The sequence below is a fragment of the Bombyx mori genome, chromosome 7 (assembly GCF_030269925.1).
Source record: "Bombyx mori chromosome 7, ASM3026992v2".
NCBI lineage: Eukaryota > Metazoa > Arthropoda > Insecta > Lepidoptera > Bombycidae > Bombyx > Bombyx mori.
The window spans coordinates 13,745,439-13,764,334 of record NC_085113.1 but is presented as its reverse complement, the minus strand read 5'-3'; the positions used below and the strand labels follow the sequence as shown (position 1 = coordinate 13,764,334).

The following is an 18,896-nucleotide window of genomic DNA, read 5'->3' as shown; positions in this document are numbered from 1 at the left end:
AAAAAGAAGAAAAAAACAACATCTAAATCAGTTCAGTAGTTTCTACGTTATCTTCCAACAAAATATTTCTATTCGTTTCTAGATTTTCTTTGTCATTTAGTTAGGATTTTTACTAGCATAAAGGTGACATTTCAAGATTCTATTTGAGTTTGAAGCTCAATTAACGAATCTGGTTGCGAAAAGGATACAAATAATTGAACATTGCGCTTTCTGGGTCGTGTCAAGAAATCTCGTCTCACTCGATGCGAGAGGTGTGCGATGTTAACAGAACACTCCACCCCGCCTATTAAAGACACGTAAGCTTTGTGATAACTCTGTTCGAGCTTTTAAAAGTTTTGAAAGCTCTCACCTGTTCTTGATGTTATATACTTTTTGACGGTATTCGATCACGGCCTGTCATTAGCACCTGTAGGTGACGGCCGGTGTAAATGGAAGTCTTGCAGCGTTTCCAAACTTACAAAATGATTTGGAAAACACTGGTAATTAATATTACTGTTTTGAAAGCTCAGTTGACTTTATAAAAAGTTGCTTTTCAGCATTCAAAATGCTGTATTTATAATAATTGTTCCTAAGTTAATGTTATTACGGGATAAGTTGGCAGAGACTGACTAGCTAATGCTTTTAAGCTTGGTTGGTTGTGTCGATGCTGGCCACATCTATAGTTCGTACTTGGGTTAGAAAATTAGTTTTTATTTTTTTGGATTGAATGTTAAATCTGACAAGCAATATGCAAGATGAAAACGATTGATTTTTTTATGCATATTATAATGTAAGGAATAGCTTATTGAAATGATCATATCATTAATAGTTTTATATAAAATTTAGACACTGAAAACATATATAGTCTTGATGATTAGACGATGTGATGACGATAGTTGTGAGTGATAAACATAATTATGATACCATGTAGAGGGTCGGGGAAAGCTTCTTGGGATCGCATGTACAAATTCAAGATGATTTTATCATATTTACTTATTCTTTATTGTAATATTATTTTTTTCGATAGTTTTTTGACATTTTGTGGGTAGTGATTAGGAAGGTAAAAATTGAAGCCGTCGTGGCCTAAAAAATAAGACGTCCGGTGCATTCGTGTTGAGCGATGCACCAGTGTTCGAATCTCAGGCGGGTACCAATTTTCATAATGAAATACGTACTCAACAAATGTTCATGATTGAGTTCCACGGTGAAGGAATAACATCGTGTAATAAAAATCAAACCCGCAAAATTATAATTTGCGTAATTACTGGTGGTATGACCTCTTGGGAGTGTCTGATCAGTAGTAGTTATAGCAGGGCAGTAGATATCTGAATTGATGGTTTTGCCTCGCGGTTAGGAATCATAAAGAACTGCCTCATCACACCCAAAGCGTGTGTTGCGCTTGACCGTCCTTTGATAATTCGCACGTTCTTGTCGTAGGTATTCCATTTCTTATCATCAGTGATAAAATTTAAAAAAATAGGGTACATGATGTTTCAATAGAGAATAGTGTGGCACTCGAGTAGATTAAAAACAATTTTGTGTCAACCCTTAGAGCTCTTTAATACATCGTAGCTACTAAACTGCCAATCTTGCCCCAATTTAAAAAGGTGGCGCTGCCTCTATCTGTAGCGGTCAGAATGAGCTACAACTTTGATATCAAAATGTCCGCACTGAAAACGTTTGAATCAATTGTGTGCGATAAATTTTGGACGGAAATGATAAAGGGAACATCTTTCACTAAGCGGTATTGTATTTATATGCAAACTTATATTGAAAATGACCTTAAAGCTGTTCAAGCTTCTGTCCATTATTTTCTGCTCTGCGATAGCTACTTCTACACTTTCAACTAAGAGACGAGAGTTAAAATTAAAGTAGAACTGTATGGATAAGTTCCCTAGGGAAGCTCTGGATTAACGCCATCATTACAAGGACCAAAGGATCAAACTAGTTCTGTTTACGTATTGGGTAAATATTAGCACATACTGAGTACTGGGAAAATGTCTGTCAATACTGAAAATTTCCCAGTATCAGTTCACCAAATAGTTAATATTGTGTTACGATGTCTACTAATAGACGACATAACCGCACGAAGTATGTAATGATTCTTCATCATTATCGAACTAGCACAGTGTGCTCGAGTGCTCTGAGGAATTATTCGAGATGATACCGGCATCTCGTTTTTACCATCGCACCGCCCGCCACCGGAGTAGAATTCATCCATACTACCTGGAGCCACTGCGGTCATCCACAGTGCGTTTCCAGAGATCTTTTTTGCCACATACCATCCGGCTATGGAATGAGCTCCCCTCCACGGTGTTTCCCGAGCGCTATGACATGTCCTTCTTCAAACGAGGCTTGTGGAGAGTATTAAGCGGTAGGCAGCGGCTTGGATCTGCCCCTGGCATTGCTGAAGTCCATGGGCGACGGTAACCACTCACCATCAGGTGGGCCGTATGCTCGTCTGCCTACAAGGGCAATAAAAAAAAAAACACAAGTTTCTTTTGCAATCTCATTCAGGGCTGACTTACCAAAACCACTACCTCATGCACGCATTCAATACTATCACACCATCTATTACAAGGTCCCTTACCGTGTGTGACGTCACTATGAACTATATAATTACAACTGAATTGGATCAACGACCTAATGTATACAAAATAATATCATATTACGAATCAGATTGCACTAATGATAGTAGAAAAATGGCTATAATATTTCCGAGGCCCCGGCGTCCTTTATGTGTTAAACAAGTAAACTGGGATTTCCAAAGGAAACAAAGTTAGTCAGTTGACTGTAATATAATCTACATCGTACCTTTCATCACTCCATTAGGCAAATCCCTTTAAATCCTTATTTCAGTACAATAAAGCTGTTTATCAGTAGACACAGGTTTGTATTGTTCGTGGACTCCAGAGAGGCTCGACGGTCCATGATGTTGTAGCTTATTGCGTGCTTTCAGAACTTTCAAATGAATTTTGTGGTCGGCTCATTCTGACCTTGTGTTTCGTGCTTGGTAGTATCACGGTTTTCATTGGAAATTTGATACATCCGTATCGTTTTTTTTATTTTTTCATTGCTTAGATGATTTGACGAGCTCACAGCCCACCTGGTGTTAAGTGGTTACTGGAACCCATAGACATCTACAACGTAGACGCGCCACCCAAGAAGTCTGATAATTGGTAGTTTGATTGATTTAACTGTTGGTATTAAGTCTTGAGTCCGCGTGGGTAGGTATGTACCATCACTTTGCCTATTTCTGCCGTGAAGCAGTACTACGTTTTGGTTTTAAGAACGGGGCAGCCCTTTTATTATGAAACTGAAACTCAGAACTTACGTTCCAAGGTGAGTGGCGGTATTAACTTTGCTGATGTCTATGGGCTAAAACAATTAAACTAAATTAAGTAATAATCAATGAAGTGAGCCCCTGACAAGTCGGAAACCCTGGAAGGGCTATTGTTTAGTCTAGACTCTAGCCAGTCTAGGCACATTACAGGTCATTCACATCGCCCTATTACTGTACGTGTATTTGTTTAGTTGTTGTGACAGTAATTAGATTAAATGATGCGGATGAGTGTCCTTTCTGTGGCTACAACAAGCTAAATATATTTAAAATTTTACTTTTAATAAAATACAATTTGATTCTAATTCGAACAACTTTCAATCTAGCTGTGTCTATTCTATATAACCGCTTCCCGCTCTATGTACGTACGTACAGACCGAGGGCTCACTGTTTGTATTATAGATATCAAATAATAATAAATATTGTAAATAAATAAAGTTAGCGCGAATTTGCGTCGTTGAAGTATTTTTATAAAGTACTATCTAACCCGGCAGACTTCGTAGTGCCTCAATCGATAAATAAAAGACCTAAGCTTTTGTGTAAAATAAACTTAAAACAAACAAAAGGAATCCGTCCGGAAAATTGTTATTTTTATTTAATTCCGAGCATTTTCATATTTATCTAAACCCTTTAAACCTTTTCTAGACTTCCACGAATAATTCAAGACTATAATTAGCCAAATCGGTCCAGCCGTTCTCGAGTTTTAGCGAGACTAACGAACAGCAATTCATTTATATATATATATAGATTCATAATTTGATTTTTGTTTCGTAAATGTGTTTGTTATTAGCTTTAAGAAAACGAACAATTCCCGCGCGTACCACGCGCTCTTAACAAACTAAATAATTAGATATTCTTCATGATCCGCTGTGAGCATGAGCTGTGTGAGTGAACACATACAATAAGACTATAGAAATTTAAAACTGCAGGCAGTAGACCGACCCTCCGACTAACGGTAGCGACTGGCCAAAAGTAAATAGAATTCGTATAAAAAAAAAATCAGCTTTGATTTATTTTGTTTTTATTTGATTAACTCAAGTTCTAAAGCTCTGAGGTTTCGAAGTTTCCTTTGTACAAAAGTTTTAATTCGCTAACAAATTTTGGTTTCGTACTAAGATGAGTTATTTTATTGAATGTGCGTATATTCATTTACGGGGCACTTGATATATTTATATATTTATATTCAAGGCGCGCTCTACGGGATCTACAGGCTCGACACAGTTGTTTGCACTGTAACAAATATGTATGTGGTGTGGTCTGGTCACGATGGATTAGAAGAGAGTAAATAATACGTCCATTCAGTTTAAAGGTCCGGTTTATTGTGTTAAAAGGTGTATTTAGTTACAAGACAGTAAGACAGTAGTGCTGAAGAAGCTCTTTTCATAAGGCTGTATACATACTTGAATGTTTACACACTACAGGAGCATGGTAATCACTAAATAACTGGTTAGCCGGGGCCTTATCTGCCGTACTAATATTTCTAAGTAGTGTGCCTAAAAACGATACGTTTATGAAGTCCGGTTATCCCGGTCGCGTCCGGACGCACCTGTTACTCGTTAAGGCCCGTCGCCGGAGGCCGGTCAGTCCGTTACACCCTTCCGGTCGCCGGCGCCGGTGCAGCGAGCTCCACCAGAACGCCTCACATTTCATTTTCGTTTTGAAAAACTTTATTAACATTTGTGTCTTTATTTGAAGCTGATTATATTTTAAATTTATACGTTTTTAATCAGTAATCTATCTATCTATATATAAATGAATTGCTGTTTGTTAGTCTCTCTAAAACTAGGTCTTGAATTATTTGTGGAAGTCCAGAGAAGGTTTAAGAGGTAGATAAATATGAAAGTGCTCGGAATTAAATAAAAATAACAATTTTGTTTTTCCTTTTGATGTGTTCCCCGTCGGACGGATTCCTTTTGTTTGTTTTAAGTTTATTTTATACAATAATTTAGGTCTTTTATTTATCGGTTGAGACACTACGAAGTCTGCCGGGTCAGCTAGTTTAATATAGAAACAGAGAGAGGAATAGCTGAAGCCTACCACTTTACATAGTTGAAGTTTAAGTACCGACATTTAAATATTATTCGGTTTCTAAATTTTAATAAAATATTAATGTGGTAATACCACTATATATTCTGTGGCGGATCTTAGTGAATTACGGCGTACTCTTAAACTAAAATTATACACTAGATGGCGCCTGTGGTGGTGCTGGTGAGGCCGTCCTTTTCAATTTTCTGATATATCTTGTTTTGTATTTATGTGATTGTTATTTTAACAAAAAATATTTGTACACAAAGAAAAAAAAACGGTGCCTGCCGAGTTTGTTCCTCCGGATCTGTTCAGGGTTGCGGCTGCTCTTAGAACAGTGTGCTTAGTGCGAGTTTTTTAACGTTCTCGATAGCGTAAAAGTTAGCTCATATTTGTATGGAATGGGATCGTTTGCGTACGTTTGCCGCTAGGGGCGCTGTTCCAACTGCATACAAAATTGGGCTAACTTTTACGCTATCGAGAACGTTAAAAAACTCGCACTAAGCACACAGATAGTACAGTTCATTTCGATATTAAATAAGTATGTTCCATAATATCAAACTCGTAATGATATTTCAATGATAATGATATTTCAATATTTGAATTAAAATAATATTGTTACAGATAGGAGTGGTGATCTGTCAGCACGTCGCCGCTCTTCGCAGCAGTCCCCGGCTGCCCTCATCGCAGACTTCGACACCACCGTGCAACAGGTAACTCACCATAGGCTCGACATCCTGTCAACTACCGTCCTGGTCCTATCGCACTGTCATGTCCCTAACAACTGTTATTGTCGCCGATGGTACCCAGGTACCCAAGTACCTATCTACCATAGTCCATACCTACCATCTAGTCCACCCGAGTGGGTATGAGAAATCAGTTTATCTCGGCATTGAAGTGGTCATTCCTTCTGATCTGAAGGGTTTTTCTACCTCTGTACAATACAATTGAGATTCTTGGGTAGCCGCATTCAGCGATGAAGAGCCAGTCGAATCGATAGTCCGATCACACGCTTACCAAATAAATTAATAAAACACTAACTCAACCTTCTGTAGAATATATGCGATGTGTCTAGTCAAATTAGAGAGACACACTCTGTATTATTTGTTAAAGATTCAATTTGAGAAAAGTCATATGTGAAGGAGTTTCCTTATTACGCAGTGTGTTAGAACAATTCACCTTTTCCGTCTGTAAGTAGTTTAGAAGTGAACCGAAAGAACGATATGATCTAGTTTATTGCACATTGAGAGCGACCGGGCCCCGCGGAGCCGCCCCGCCGAACGAGCTGCTTCTCGACTACTGAATACACACGAAACATTATCATGTTCAAAATCAAGTTTAAAAAGTTGTGACTGCTCGGTGTATATAGGTTTGGAATCAAAGAATTATTATTTCATCTCTTAGAGGCAAGTTGTTTGTGCGAGTTAGTGATGCGAGATTTACCAATTTTTCTTTTTTTTATTGCCCTTGTACGCAGGCGTGCATACGCCGTATCTGATGGTGAGTGGTTACCGTCGCCCATGGCTGTCAGCAACGCTAGGGGCAGAGCCAAGCCGCTGCCTACCATTGAGTACTCTCCGCAAGCCTCGTTTGAAGAAGGACATGTCATAGCGCTCGGGAAACATCGGAGAGGGCAGCTCATTACAAAGCCTGGTGGTACGTGGCAAAAATGATCTCTGGAAACGCACTTTGTATGAACGCAGTGATTCCAGGTAGTATGGACGAACTCTACTCCAGTGACTGGCAGTGCGATGATAAAAACAAGATGATGGGATCATCTCAAACAATTCCTCGGAGCACTCCCCATGGAACACATGGTACAAAATACAAAGAGATCTGTAGTCCCGCCGCAGACCAGAGGTTTCAAATGATTCTTGAGAATTGGATGATCGACAATCCGAAAGGGCCCTCTTCTATATGCTGTAAAATGTATGTAGCTGATATCAGGGAGTTCCGGCTCAGAGTGGAAACAGTACTCCACTCGAGGCCGGACTTATACTTTATAAAGTAAAAGTCCTTATGGAGTCGTGAAGAAACGTTTCCCTCTGTTGAGGAAGTCCCAGCATTTTTGACGCCAACTTGGATTTGCCCTCCAATTGACTCCGAAATTGGAACTCGCTCGAAACGTTGACCTCAAATATCCCAATACTCGTGGAAGGTTGCAGGGATACTCCTTGGCATTTCGGCACCATAAAAAGGGTCCTTCTCCGCAGTGTACGCGTAAACTTGCGTCTTCAAATTAGGATTCAGATTAGGATTTAATTTTCTCTGAATGAGAAGCAAAATAAATGGTCTACATAGATCGTGTGTGCAACCAAAGCGAAGAATCCAGCCACCACTGGGGACTCCTTTTCAACCTCGTTGGAAGAAGCAGCTCAGGATGCTGAAGTTCAACATTCTATGCCTACTTAGTTTAATTGAGCATAAATATTTTAATCTTGCAAAGTACTATACATTTTAAATTTTTACACTTCTATTCTATTTTTTACCATTATTCTTATTCTTATTATAAAATAAATGCCGCGTCTATCTCCAATTTATTTAGTCGTATGTTTCTAAAACAACACAAAAGGTCGCTCAAATCTGTATTCGAACGACGCTATTAGGGACACCGCTCGGCCACAACCTCGCAGCGTTTTCATTGAAAATCCGAAAGAAAAACGCGACTATATATCCTGAACGGGCACCCGTATGACCCAGCTCAGTATCGGAAAGCGATTCGATATAAAATATATATTTTTTCGTGTATGATATTTTACGCTCGCTTTAGAAATGATTTTGATTTAATACAGAAATAATTGTGTCTTCTTTTGGTAGTATTTTTCCTCTCGAATATTAATAGAACACGATAAAATTATTTGTAGTATTTATAGCACGAGTATAGGCTACTTGATGTGTTTGTTGATTGAGTATTGCTTTTGTGTACTGTGTTTTCATGTAGATGGGTAGACGAGCTCACTTCCCATCAAGCATATAAGAGGTCGTTGGAGCCTACAGACAGTATAGACACGATTCGAGGTTGAGTCTCAATAAAATTGTAGTAGATTTAAAGGCTCAGTGGTAGTGCCTTTAAAATGGTTCGCTACGTAAATAAGTAAGGCGGACCTTCCTACATTCACAATTTTCCTATTCACAATACGTCCTTCCTTCAGTAAATACGGAAATAGATTTCATACGCAAATATTTAACGCTTCCTCTGGTTTTTACAGCCAATAACAGTGCAAGATGTTCACGAAATGTTCACGTTTGATTAATCGTGTAATAAAAATCAAACCTGCAAAATTATAATTTGCGTAATTACTGGTGGTAGGACGTCTTGTGAGTCCGCGCGGGTAGGTACCACCACCCCGCCTATTTCTGCCGTGAAGCAGTAATGCGTTTCGGTTTGAAGGGTGGGGCAGCCGTTGTAACTATACTTGAGACCTTAGAACTTATATCTCAAGGTGGGTGGCGTATTTACGTTGTTGATGTCTATGGGCTCCAGTAATCACTTAACACCAGGTGGGCTGTGAGCTCGTACACCCATCTAAGCAATAAAAAAAAGAGCCTACGGACATCCCGGTGATAAGTGGTTACCGTTGCTCAAGGAAATTGGCTATACAAGTAGTGTATGTTGATAATAATTTGTTGAAGTACGTTAAAAAAAAACTAAAACGTTGTTAACAATTATATTGGAATTCCGTTTCCTAAAATTCTTGTTCAATTTCCAGTAGATTTGTCTTTACGCAAATTTAACACAGACAATCGATTTCGTTGGGATATTCTCACGAAATGTAACTTTCCCTAGACGGGAGAAACAATGTTATGGGAGACCAATCGACTTTTATAAAATTGAAACGTATTTTCTATTGTCATTGTCCGGTGTATCGAACATTTTTATTATAACTAGTAGTCCCGCAGTAGTCGAAATTCGACTTTAATTAATTTAAAATATAAATTTGAACATAATTAAGGTTCTATTGTCAAAGATTAATACGTCATTAATCACAAATTTTGCCAAGACTACACTATAGGCAAATAATATTAAAGATAAAGAATATTAACCTATTCTCATTTTGACTACAGACTTTAAGCAATAACCAAAGTTTGACAATAAACAAATATTAAAAAACAACGAGTTATACATAGTAGTGTATAATATTTTTATTTATTGATTTAATGTATTTATTAATGCATAATTGAAAAACATATTATCATTCTGCACTCCTTCTCTATATTCTCTATCAGGATGTGGGAAATTTCATACTCCTCCGTCCGCGCAATTTTCATAAAAATGGGTACAAAGATTTGCTTCACGTATTAATATATAGATTCTCATATAATTCTATAAGAAGATTATTAATTCTTATATTAATATTTTGATTCTTTTAATTTTTTAATTTTTATTGCCTATATATGTGGACGAGCTCACAGACCACCTGGTGTTAAGTGGTTACTGGAACCCATAGACATCTACAACGTAAATGCGCCACACACCTTGAGATATAAGTCTTATAAGAAGAAAAAAATGTCGTTTTTATTGTTACAGATCCGGGACTGGCTGTCTGTGGAGGTGGACATGCTGCGAGCCCAGTCGGTGGCCGTGGGGGACGTCGACGAGATCCTACACCAGCTCGACAAACAAAAGGCAAGTCTTCAATATTTGAGTCTCTCGAGACGGAGCTGGACTATCCCATATAACTATACTTGAGATCTTAGAACTTATCTCAGGTTGGTGGCGTATTTACGTTGTAGATGTCTATGGGCTCCAGTAACCACTTAACACCAGGTGGTCTGTGAGCTCGTCCGCTCGTCCACATCTAAGCAATAATGAGTGCTTCGTAGCTGAAACAAGTTGTATCGTTGTATCTGGTCAGGACACCGTACTCTCTATCACTAGTAAATTACTTGATAAAGAAACGAATATCGTACCTTTTCAATCCATTTAGAGTCAAGCGGATATTGAATATGCAGGATTGTAAGTTCATCTGCTGGTCGGAGCTCATTTGGTGGCAGAGCATGGCGGGATCAACGACAACCCGTCCGCCTTACTTACTAAAATGTAGAAATATTCAACTCTATTAATTCATCACTTCCTCTTCTTTTCATTCATGTCACTCTTGACAGACTGGTCGTGATCGTGATGTAGTGTTGGAGAGAGCAGACTTGACATGTCTACGATGTCACGTCATCTTTCCATCTCCCTGCTCGAGACCGTGCTATTGCACTCATTTGGGGGACCTCCCACTATAGTTTTAATTTGTTGGTCCACCGCATTGGTGGCCTTCCACACGGTTTTGTGCCATCCTCCCTTCCCTGTATGATGGGGCGTTCCATGGGCCGGCTATCTCCTCTCGAAACGTGTCCGAAATAATCCCCCTTCCGAGACTGGACTACAGAAAATAAATGCTGCTCGATGCCGAGCTCTTGAAGTATCGAAATATTGAAACTCGGTCCACGGAACTCCAAGCATGCTTCTCCAGCACCACATCTCTAAAGAGTCTATTTTACTTCTTTCCAATTCTAGCACAGTCCACATCTTAACAACGTATAGAAATATGGAGAATATTAGTGTTGTAATGGGTCTGATTTATGTGATCTTAGTTATGTTTCTATTTCTCCATACTTTCCTCCCGGCCGCCCGTGCATTGCGGATCTCGTGACAGCCAATAACAGATCACTAAAGTCAATCAAATCCCTTGCCGACGATAACTAGTCAATGGGTCCAAATCACATTGTTTATTAGGAATAAATTTGCTATGGGAATTTATACTTTACAACTGTCTAGATAGAGTTTGTTTGTTAGTAAATAATTGAAAGATCCCTTTGTAGTTTACAAAGATTATAACTGAAGGGTTCCAGAGAGGTGTCGGTGTGGAAGCGTAAATAATATCAATGTAGACCAGCAGCTAGCAACGATGTAGTAAACGACATGAAATAATGTATTATCAGTAGTCGCGCTCAGTAAACTTGTTAAAAGCCTATTTGTGGTTTGGGCGTACCTATTCTTATCTATTTATTTCATTTACATAAATCAAAATGCAAGGCAGTTTAATAACCTAAAAGTACATATTATTATCTGCAACACGCTTCGTCAAATTATAGAAACAGAGTTATCAGCAACATGCTTCGTCCAAAAGTACAATACTTAATTTCAACTACAAGCGTCGTCATAAGTAACCTTTTAAGTTATTATCTTGTGTGCGTGCGTCCGTGTGTGTTTGCGTTTCCGGTACCATACCATAACATAGAATAAAATGTTATAGACCAACTGCGGAAGTTTAAAACAATTCATAAAAGAACACAATTTATGTTATAATTTTATAATCACGAAAAATAAAGATAGAGCACAATAGTTAGGAGCTTGAGATTTTGTCTTCAAGTGCGTGGCTAACTTTTTGGTACTAGGCCTCGTCGAAAAAAAGTTAGTGAAAGTAATCGAACTCCTAGACATTAATTAGTATTCAGTTAGTGCGCGGGACACCTTACATTCTGTACGAGGCTGTACAATTAATACGAGCGGGAATCGCTACCCTCTGTCTGTGTGTCTGTCGACATGTCGTCTATATATACCTGTTCACGTTTACATCTTAATCTATAAAGAATTCTGTATGAACTGACAGACCACGGTATATGTGCCTACATCGGTCTAGTAAATATAGAAACAAGAAATTTGAAAGTAGTTAAATTAAGTTTCAAATAATATATGTAGTTACAGTTCTTTATACAGTGGGCCCTAAACACGTCATTACGGATCCCCCCGATCCATTAACGGTGCTTTTAGGTACCTCAAGCACCGGTCACCGTCCTCGTCGAACCCCATCGCTTGCGACGACGGGCTCGACGAGTAAATTAACCCATAGACACAGCCCACTGAGTTTCTCGCCGGATCTTCTCAGTGGGTTGCGTTTCCGATCCGGTGGTAGATTTTGTGAAGCGCTGCTCTTGCTAGGGCCAGTGTTAGCAACACTCCCGGTTTGAGCCCCGTGAGTTCACTTACTAGCTCGGTGAATCTAGAATAACCCCTCGAGGTTACAAGAATAGGTGGGAAAAAAAAAGTGGGTTGGTGGTCGCGCGGTGCTCGGTACTCCACAACAATCACTGACACGTTTAAGTATTCAATTTTATCTTTTGTTTAGTCGTTGACAATTTGAAGTTAACAAAAAAAAGACTTTTTCCAATATTTTACTATATAATATATAGTGAAACTAAACCCCGTCAATAGTTAATGCACAGCCCACTGAGTTTCTCGCCGGATCTTCTCAGTGGGTCGCGCTTCCGATCCGGTGGTAGATTCTGCGAAGCACTACTCTTGCTAGGGTCAGTGTTAGCAACTCTCCAGTTTGAGCCCCGTGAGCTCACCTACACACGCTAGGGTAAGCTGAAATAGCACAGGTAGGCTTAAAAAAAAAAGTTAATGCAGTTAATTAAATTAAAAATAGCTGCACTTAGCTTCCTTAGTGCTAGTTTTATTTCAAAGTGTTACCTAGCGCCATCTATGCGTTACTCGGCGTACTTTTTCGTATACTGCGAGAAAGCTGGCGCACATCATTGAAACACCAGTGGACAACGTTGAAAACATTTACGTAAAGTATTTACAGCAGTACATTTGTTTTATTACTATTTGTTGTAAGACCTCACCGTTTTGTATACTTAGACATTAAAAAAGTAAAATGCGTCAAATTGGTCGAATCTATAAATATTATACACAAGTGCCTGAACAAATTCATCGACCAAATCTATACATATAAATAAAATTGGAGTATCTGTTTGTAATGTTGAAATAAGTGCTTTTTACTACATCCTTATAAATATAACTATATGTATATACGGTACATACACCAAAATATATTTTTTTACAATTTTTGTCTGTCTGTTTGTTTGTTCCGGCTAATCTCTAAAACGGTTGGACCCAATTTGACAAGACTTTCACTGATAGGTAGCTCATGATATAAGGAGTAATTTAGGCTACTTTATTTAAAAATGGTTTCGCCCTGCGGCCTCACCCGCGATACGACAATAACCGCGAGTAACATCGCAGACTCAGCTATCAATAATAAAATTTAATATTTCCGAACCGAAGCGAGGGTGGGTCGCTAGTCAGTGTTAAATATTCATATTAATAGAGATAAACTTTTGTAGTTAAGATACCAAAAAGCGCGTTTCTTTAACAAACGGAACTAAAACTTGCAAGACTTTATTAAATTTATCTTTTTTTTTTTTTTTATTCCTACTTTGTTATCATGGTCAGGATATTAGGCCCGAGCAATAGAAACAACTTGGGACTTTTAACTTACGTTAAAATACGTTGAAAGATACCGGTAAATACGGGTTAGGAATAAAGGAAGTGTATCAAGGAGTTTTCATTACAATAATATTGGCAATAATAGAAACAGTACTGACTTATAATCATACTAATGACTCAGTTTCTAAATCAGAGCTGCTGTGAGGGTATCCAGAATGGGACTGCCGCGTTCACCCTTCTGTTGTAGTTTTTAATAAACTTGTCAATGAACACTGCGCATGCGTAGGGTTTAGTGATGGGAACAGTCGGCATTTTTGTTTAACTTTCAAAATGGTACCGAAATACAGTAAATGGACCTTATGGTAGTAAGTGGACACACATATGGTTAGGCTTAATATTAGTATATTAAATTCATTGGGTTGATGCCGGGTGGTCATTTATAGTTACGTGGGTCGTTAGTTTTTTTACAACAAATAAATTTTATTTGTACCAAAAATAACTACTTGCGATATTAACTATATCTTCTTTAAAAATAATATTTGAACAATAAGCGTTCCCGGCCAGCCTGCAGCCTCAGTCATAGAAAGTACAGAGCTGCGACAAATCAAACGATAAAAAAAGTGCGTGCGTACAAAGTACACATGTCAGAAGTGAAACTTTTTTGGCAAACTAATTTATAAGTCTTGCTTATATTTATACAAATCTAAAACTTTAGATTTCCGAGACTTAGAGGAAGGGAAAAAGGAAGATATGTTCCCGCCAAAAGTCTGTCAAATGTCAATCCCAAACCTCAGTGTTGACAGTCACAAATTATGTTTAGATTTCTAAATTGTAAATGACTAATATTTTGCCAATTGAATTGACTAATTTAATTTCATGCTATTTGATTAATGTTCCAAATTCTTTTCATTTCATTTCAATTCCTATTAACATTTTTCACAAAAAAATTATAAAATATTAGGCTGTATGGTATGATACATTTGCCTTTCCAGTTGGAAAAATACAACAACTACTAATACTACTGACATTTGACAAGTACTTTATTTCAATAGTAGTTTGATGTCACTTCCGTTGCATACCTGCGTGACGTTCTGTAAAAATTTTACCCGCATGCACCTAAACAAGTTTCACTTCAAAAACAATGTGTAAATAACAAGTTGTCAATATGTATTAGTAAATTTTCGTTATTCGAAGTTACTAATAAATATCTATGCAATAACAATCATAGGACTGACATAATTGTTGACTGAACATAATGAACGCGACATAAAATTTTGTAGTAGTTTTATTAACATTTGCGTAACTGATCATCCATTTGTATGTACCTATATATAATAAGCTTTTTCTTGCATACTTTTTCATTTGTCGAATGATTACCTAATGTAAATATTTAAAAATCTTAATCATCTAAAATCGATCACTATGACAGTCTTCAAATCAGACAATCAGACCAGACCAAAACAAAGGGGTTATCACTTGGCGAAAGACAAAGGCTGGTGCATCTGGCGAGCACCGCACGGCCGTAGGTAGGTAGGTAACGCGGTTTATTCATCGATAACGTAACTATCGACAATTTTTATATCGACGTCCCGCGCATCACTAAATTGATCACCCTACCTCAAACCATCTCTAAAAGCGGGTTAGGGTAGTAGGGGGCGGGGATTCGTTGCTAGGCGACCACCGCCCGACAAGCTAAGCAGCTGTCATTCGGATAAAGCCGTCGGCCGGAGTGGATGTATGTAGGTTCGTTTATTTTCCAAATTTAGTACAAACGTTTAGCATCAAAAAATCAGACAGATCAAAGCAATAATTCAATAATTTCCTGAAATGGTATGAACTGCAAGCCCTCGAGTAAATCTAGTACCTTACACATATTATGTACATTTTGTGTACTTCATATGACTTCGTGGGAAACTGAAAACCCAGCGAAACGATTGTTCGCGCGATGTTTGCCCTGTCAAATAATCTGCAGTTGTCGGCGTCGAGCTCAGCCCTTACCCGGGAATATTGTTTGATGTTGTACATATAAATACTGAAATAGATATTAGTATCTTATCTTATACCTTTAAACGAGCAATTCTTGTATATATATAATCTGAATTTCGCAAACGGCTCCAATGATTTTTATAAAATTTAGTATACAGGGGATTTCGGGGGCGATAAATGGATCTAGCTACGATTTATTTTTAGAAAATGTTGTTTTATTCGTGTTTTCAATAATCAACTTTATCGATAATCAACTTTATGACTCTTCCCGACATCTATTGGCGAATAATAATACTATTTTTCATAATTGAGAGCAACTAACTGCTTTAAAGACACAATAACACTAAAGCTATTTCAGCAGATGGCGCTGTTAAGCCACCCGAAGCCAATGAGTGTTTAGTTTAAGGGTAGACCAAGAAAATGAATTATTTATTTATATTATTTGTGTCTTTTTAACTCACGTGTTCACTTAAAAATTGCCTAAACGATCTTGGAATATTTCATCATTTTATCAATATGTAATTCGTATTTAAATATAATTTCAAAAAAGTCAATTTATCAAAAAAAATGCCGAGCAAAGCTCGGTCATCGTTTAGTTTAATTTAAAAGGAGATATAACTATATCAGATTTAATACTACATTCTATAACTCTACATCTGCAAGTAGTTAAACTTTTATTCTGGTTTTGCAAATATGAATAGAAAATAAAAGCAACTTCTGCGACTTCAATTATAAAATAATTGGACAAAAATAAGTTCAAAAGTATTTTCCGCCCGACAGTACAAAGAAATATGTTTTATTATAGGCGCTAACGCGCTGGGAAACCTTGTATTTATAAGATCTCACGTTTACGAAAATGTTTTGATCTATTTTTAACAAAAAGCAAGAACATACCTAATACTTTGTTACCTATCTATATCATGTGTATTGTTGTAGTGAAGTGTTCAAAAATAGATACAGCAATATCGCTTGTTAAAGATGTTTACACATACTACCACTTCAAGTCCCAAGGGTACGATGGTAGGTGGCAGCTTCCAATAAACGGTCTCATTTACTCTTAATAAAGATTCCGAAGTTTCGAACAACTTGAAGTAGTTATCACCAACTATCCAGGGAATAGGATGCCGTGTGGTGACGGCATTAGAATACTTTTGTCACCACCCCCATTACCATCCCAGGGGAGTCGTAAGAGGCGACAAAAGGGAAAGCATAACACACAATATTTACTAGTGTGAGAGAAGGAAAACTCGAAATTAAACCCTGTACCAACCCGTCTAGCCAGCGTGGTACCAGTAGGCTAATTAACCTCCAAAATGATTGCACACCGCAGAACCAGGCCCCTAGTCCCCGGCGGCCCCGCTATTCCTGGTTACGGTAGCGGCCATGGTAACGGCGGGGCAAGGGGTGCTAAGAATCCCCGGCAGAGATCCGGCTACCACCCCCCTTCACAACGACAACTGGCCCTGGTGACATACAACGTGCGCACTTTGAGGTTGGACGAGAAGCTAATAGAGCTGGAAGAAGAAATGAACAAGTTGCGCTGGGACGTTATTGGTTTATCGGAGATCCGAAGAGAGGGGGAGGATACGAAAACCTTACAGTCCGGCCACTTGTTCTACTACCGGGAGGGAGAACAGAAGTCCCAAGGTGGTGTTGGGTTTATTGTCCACAAATCTCTCATAAACAACATTGTGGCCATCGAAAGTGTGTCGAGTAGGGTAGTATACCTTGTCCTCAAAATCTCAAAGCGGTATTCGCTGAAGATTGTACAGGTATACGCCCCATCGACGTCACATCCAGACGATGAAGTGGAAGCTACGTATGAGGACATTAGTAGGGCCATACGTAACTCCCAATCACATTTTACCGTTGTTATGGGAGATTTCAATGCAAAACTGGGCCGTAGAGGCGATGATGAGTTGAAAGTGGGGCCATTTGGATTTGGGCAGCGGAATCCCAGAGGACAGATGCTGGCGGACTTTATGGAGAAGGAAGGACTCTTTATGATGAATTCTTTCTTCAAGAAGCCACCACAACGGAAATGGACCTGGTTGAGTCCCGACGGTGTAACAAGAAATGAAATTGACTTCATCATGAGCACCAACAGACAGATATTCAACGATGTCTCTGTGATCAACAGTGTTAAAACAGGAAGTGATCACCGAATCGTCAGAGGCATGTTGAATATCAATGTCAGACTGGAAAGATCGCGTCTGATGAAGTCAACGCTTCGACCGTCGAATGCACAAATTCAAAACCCCGAGAGCTTTCAACTCGAATTGGCTAATCGCTTCGAATGGCTAAACAGCTGCGCATCAGTGGACGATGTAAACAGCAGGCTGGTAGAGACTGTCCGTACGGTAGGGTCCAAATTTTTCAAAACCCACCGTAAGAATAGACCTCAGAAACTATCCGACCGCACCCGAAACCTCATGGCTAGTCGACGTTTGATGACGCTCCAAACTTCGGAGGACACTGAGTCATATAGGCAACTCAATAGACATATCATGAAGTCCTTGCGACACGACCTACGCTCCTTTAATACTCAGCGTATCAAAGAGACGATTGAGCGAAACCAAGGCTCTAAAGTGTTCGCAAGAGACGCTTCTATTGGGCAAAGCCAGCTGACGAAGCTGAAGACCGAAGATGGACGTGTAACGTCGAATAAGTCAGAGGTCCTGCGGGAGATAGAGAGGTACTACGGGCAGCTGTTTACCTCGGTCTCAGCTGAACCGCAAGGTTTAGCTGCAGACCCTAGAGCCAAGCTAACCCGACACTACACCGAAGACATCCCGGACATCAGCCTGTACGAGATTAGGATGGCTCTCAAACAGCTTAAGAATAACAAGGCACCGGGCGAGGATGGAATTACTACGGAGTTTCTGAAAGCGGGCGGGACGCCGGTACTGAAAGTCCTTCAGAAGCTCTTCAATTCCTCTTTGCTCGATGAAAAACCGCCACAGGCATGGAACAGGGGTGTTGTGACCCTGTTCTTCAAAAAAGGTGACAAAACCTTATTGAAGAACTATAGGCCCATAGCACTGCTGAGCCATGTCTACAAGCTGTTCTCGAGAGTCATCACGAAGCGTCTCGAACGCAGGTTTGATGACTTCCAGCCTACCGAACAAGCCGGTTTCCGAAAAGGCTACAGTACCATAGACCACATACATACGCTGCGGCAGATTGTACAGAAGACCGAAGAGTACAATCGGCCATTATGCTTAGCGTTTGTGGACTATGAGAAAGCCTTTGATTCCGTCGAAACATGGGCGGTCCTTAGATCTCTCCAGCGGTGCCGTATTGACCACCGGTACATCGAAGTATTGAAGTGTTTGTATAATA

General features: G+C 39.0%; 1 protein-coding gene across 4 annotated transcripts in view; it reads left to right on the top strand.

The window, feature by feature from the left end:
- The window catches only part of LOC101738393 (dystrophin), a 513,865-nt gene that overhangs the window by 102,504 nt on the left and 392,465 nt on the right, over window positions 1-18,896 (top strand). For all 4 annotated transcript variants that reach the window (XM_038012113.1, XM_062669471.1, XM_062669469.1 and 1 more), the window contains 2 exons: window positions 5,969-6,057; window positions 9,873-9,971. In XM_038012113.1, coding sequence (XP_037868041.1) covers window positions 5,969-6,057; window positions 9,873-9,971 — 188 coding nt within the window. The remainder of the gene's footprint in view (window positions 1-5,968; window positions 6,058-9,872; window positions 9,972-18,896) is intronic.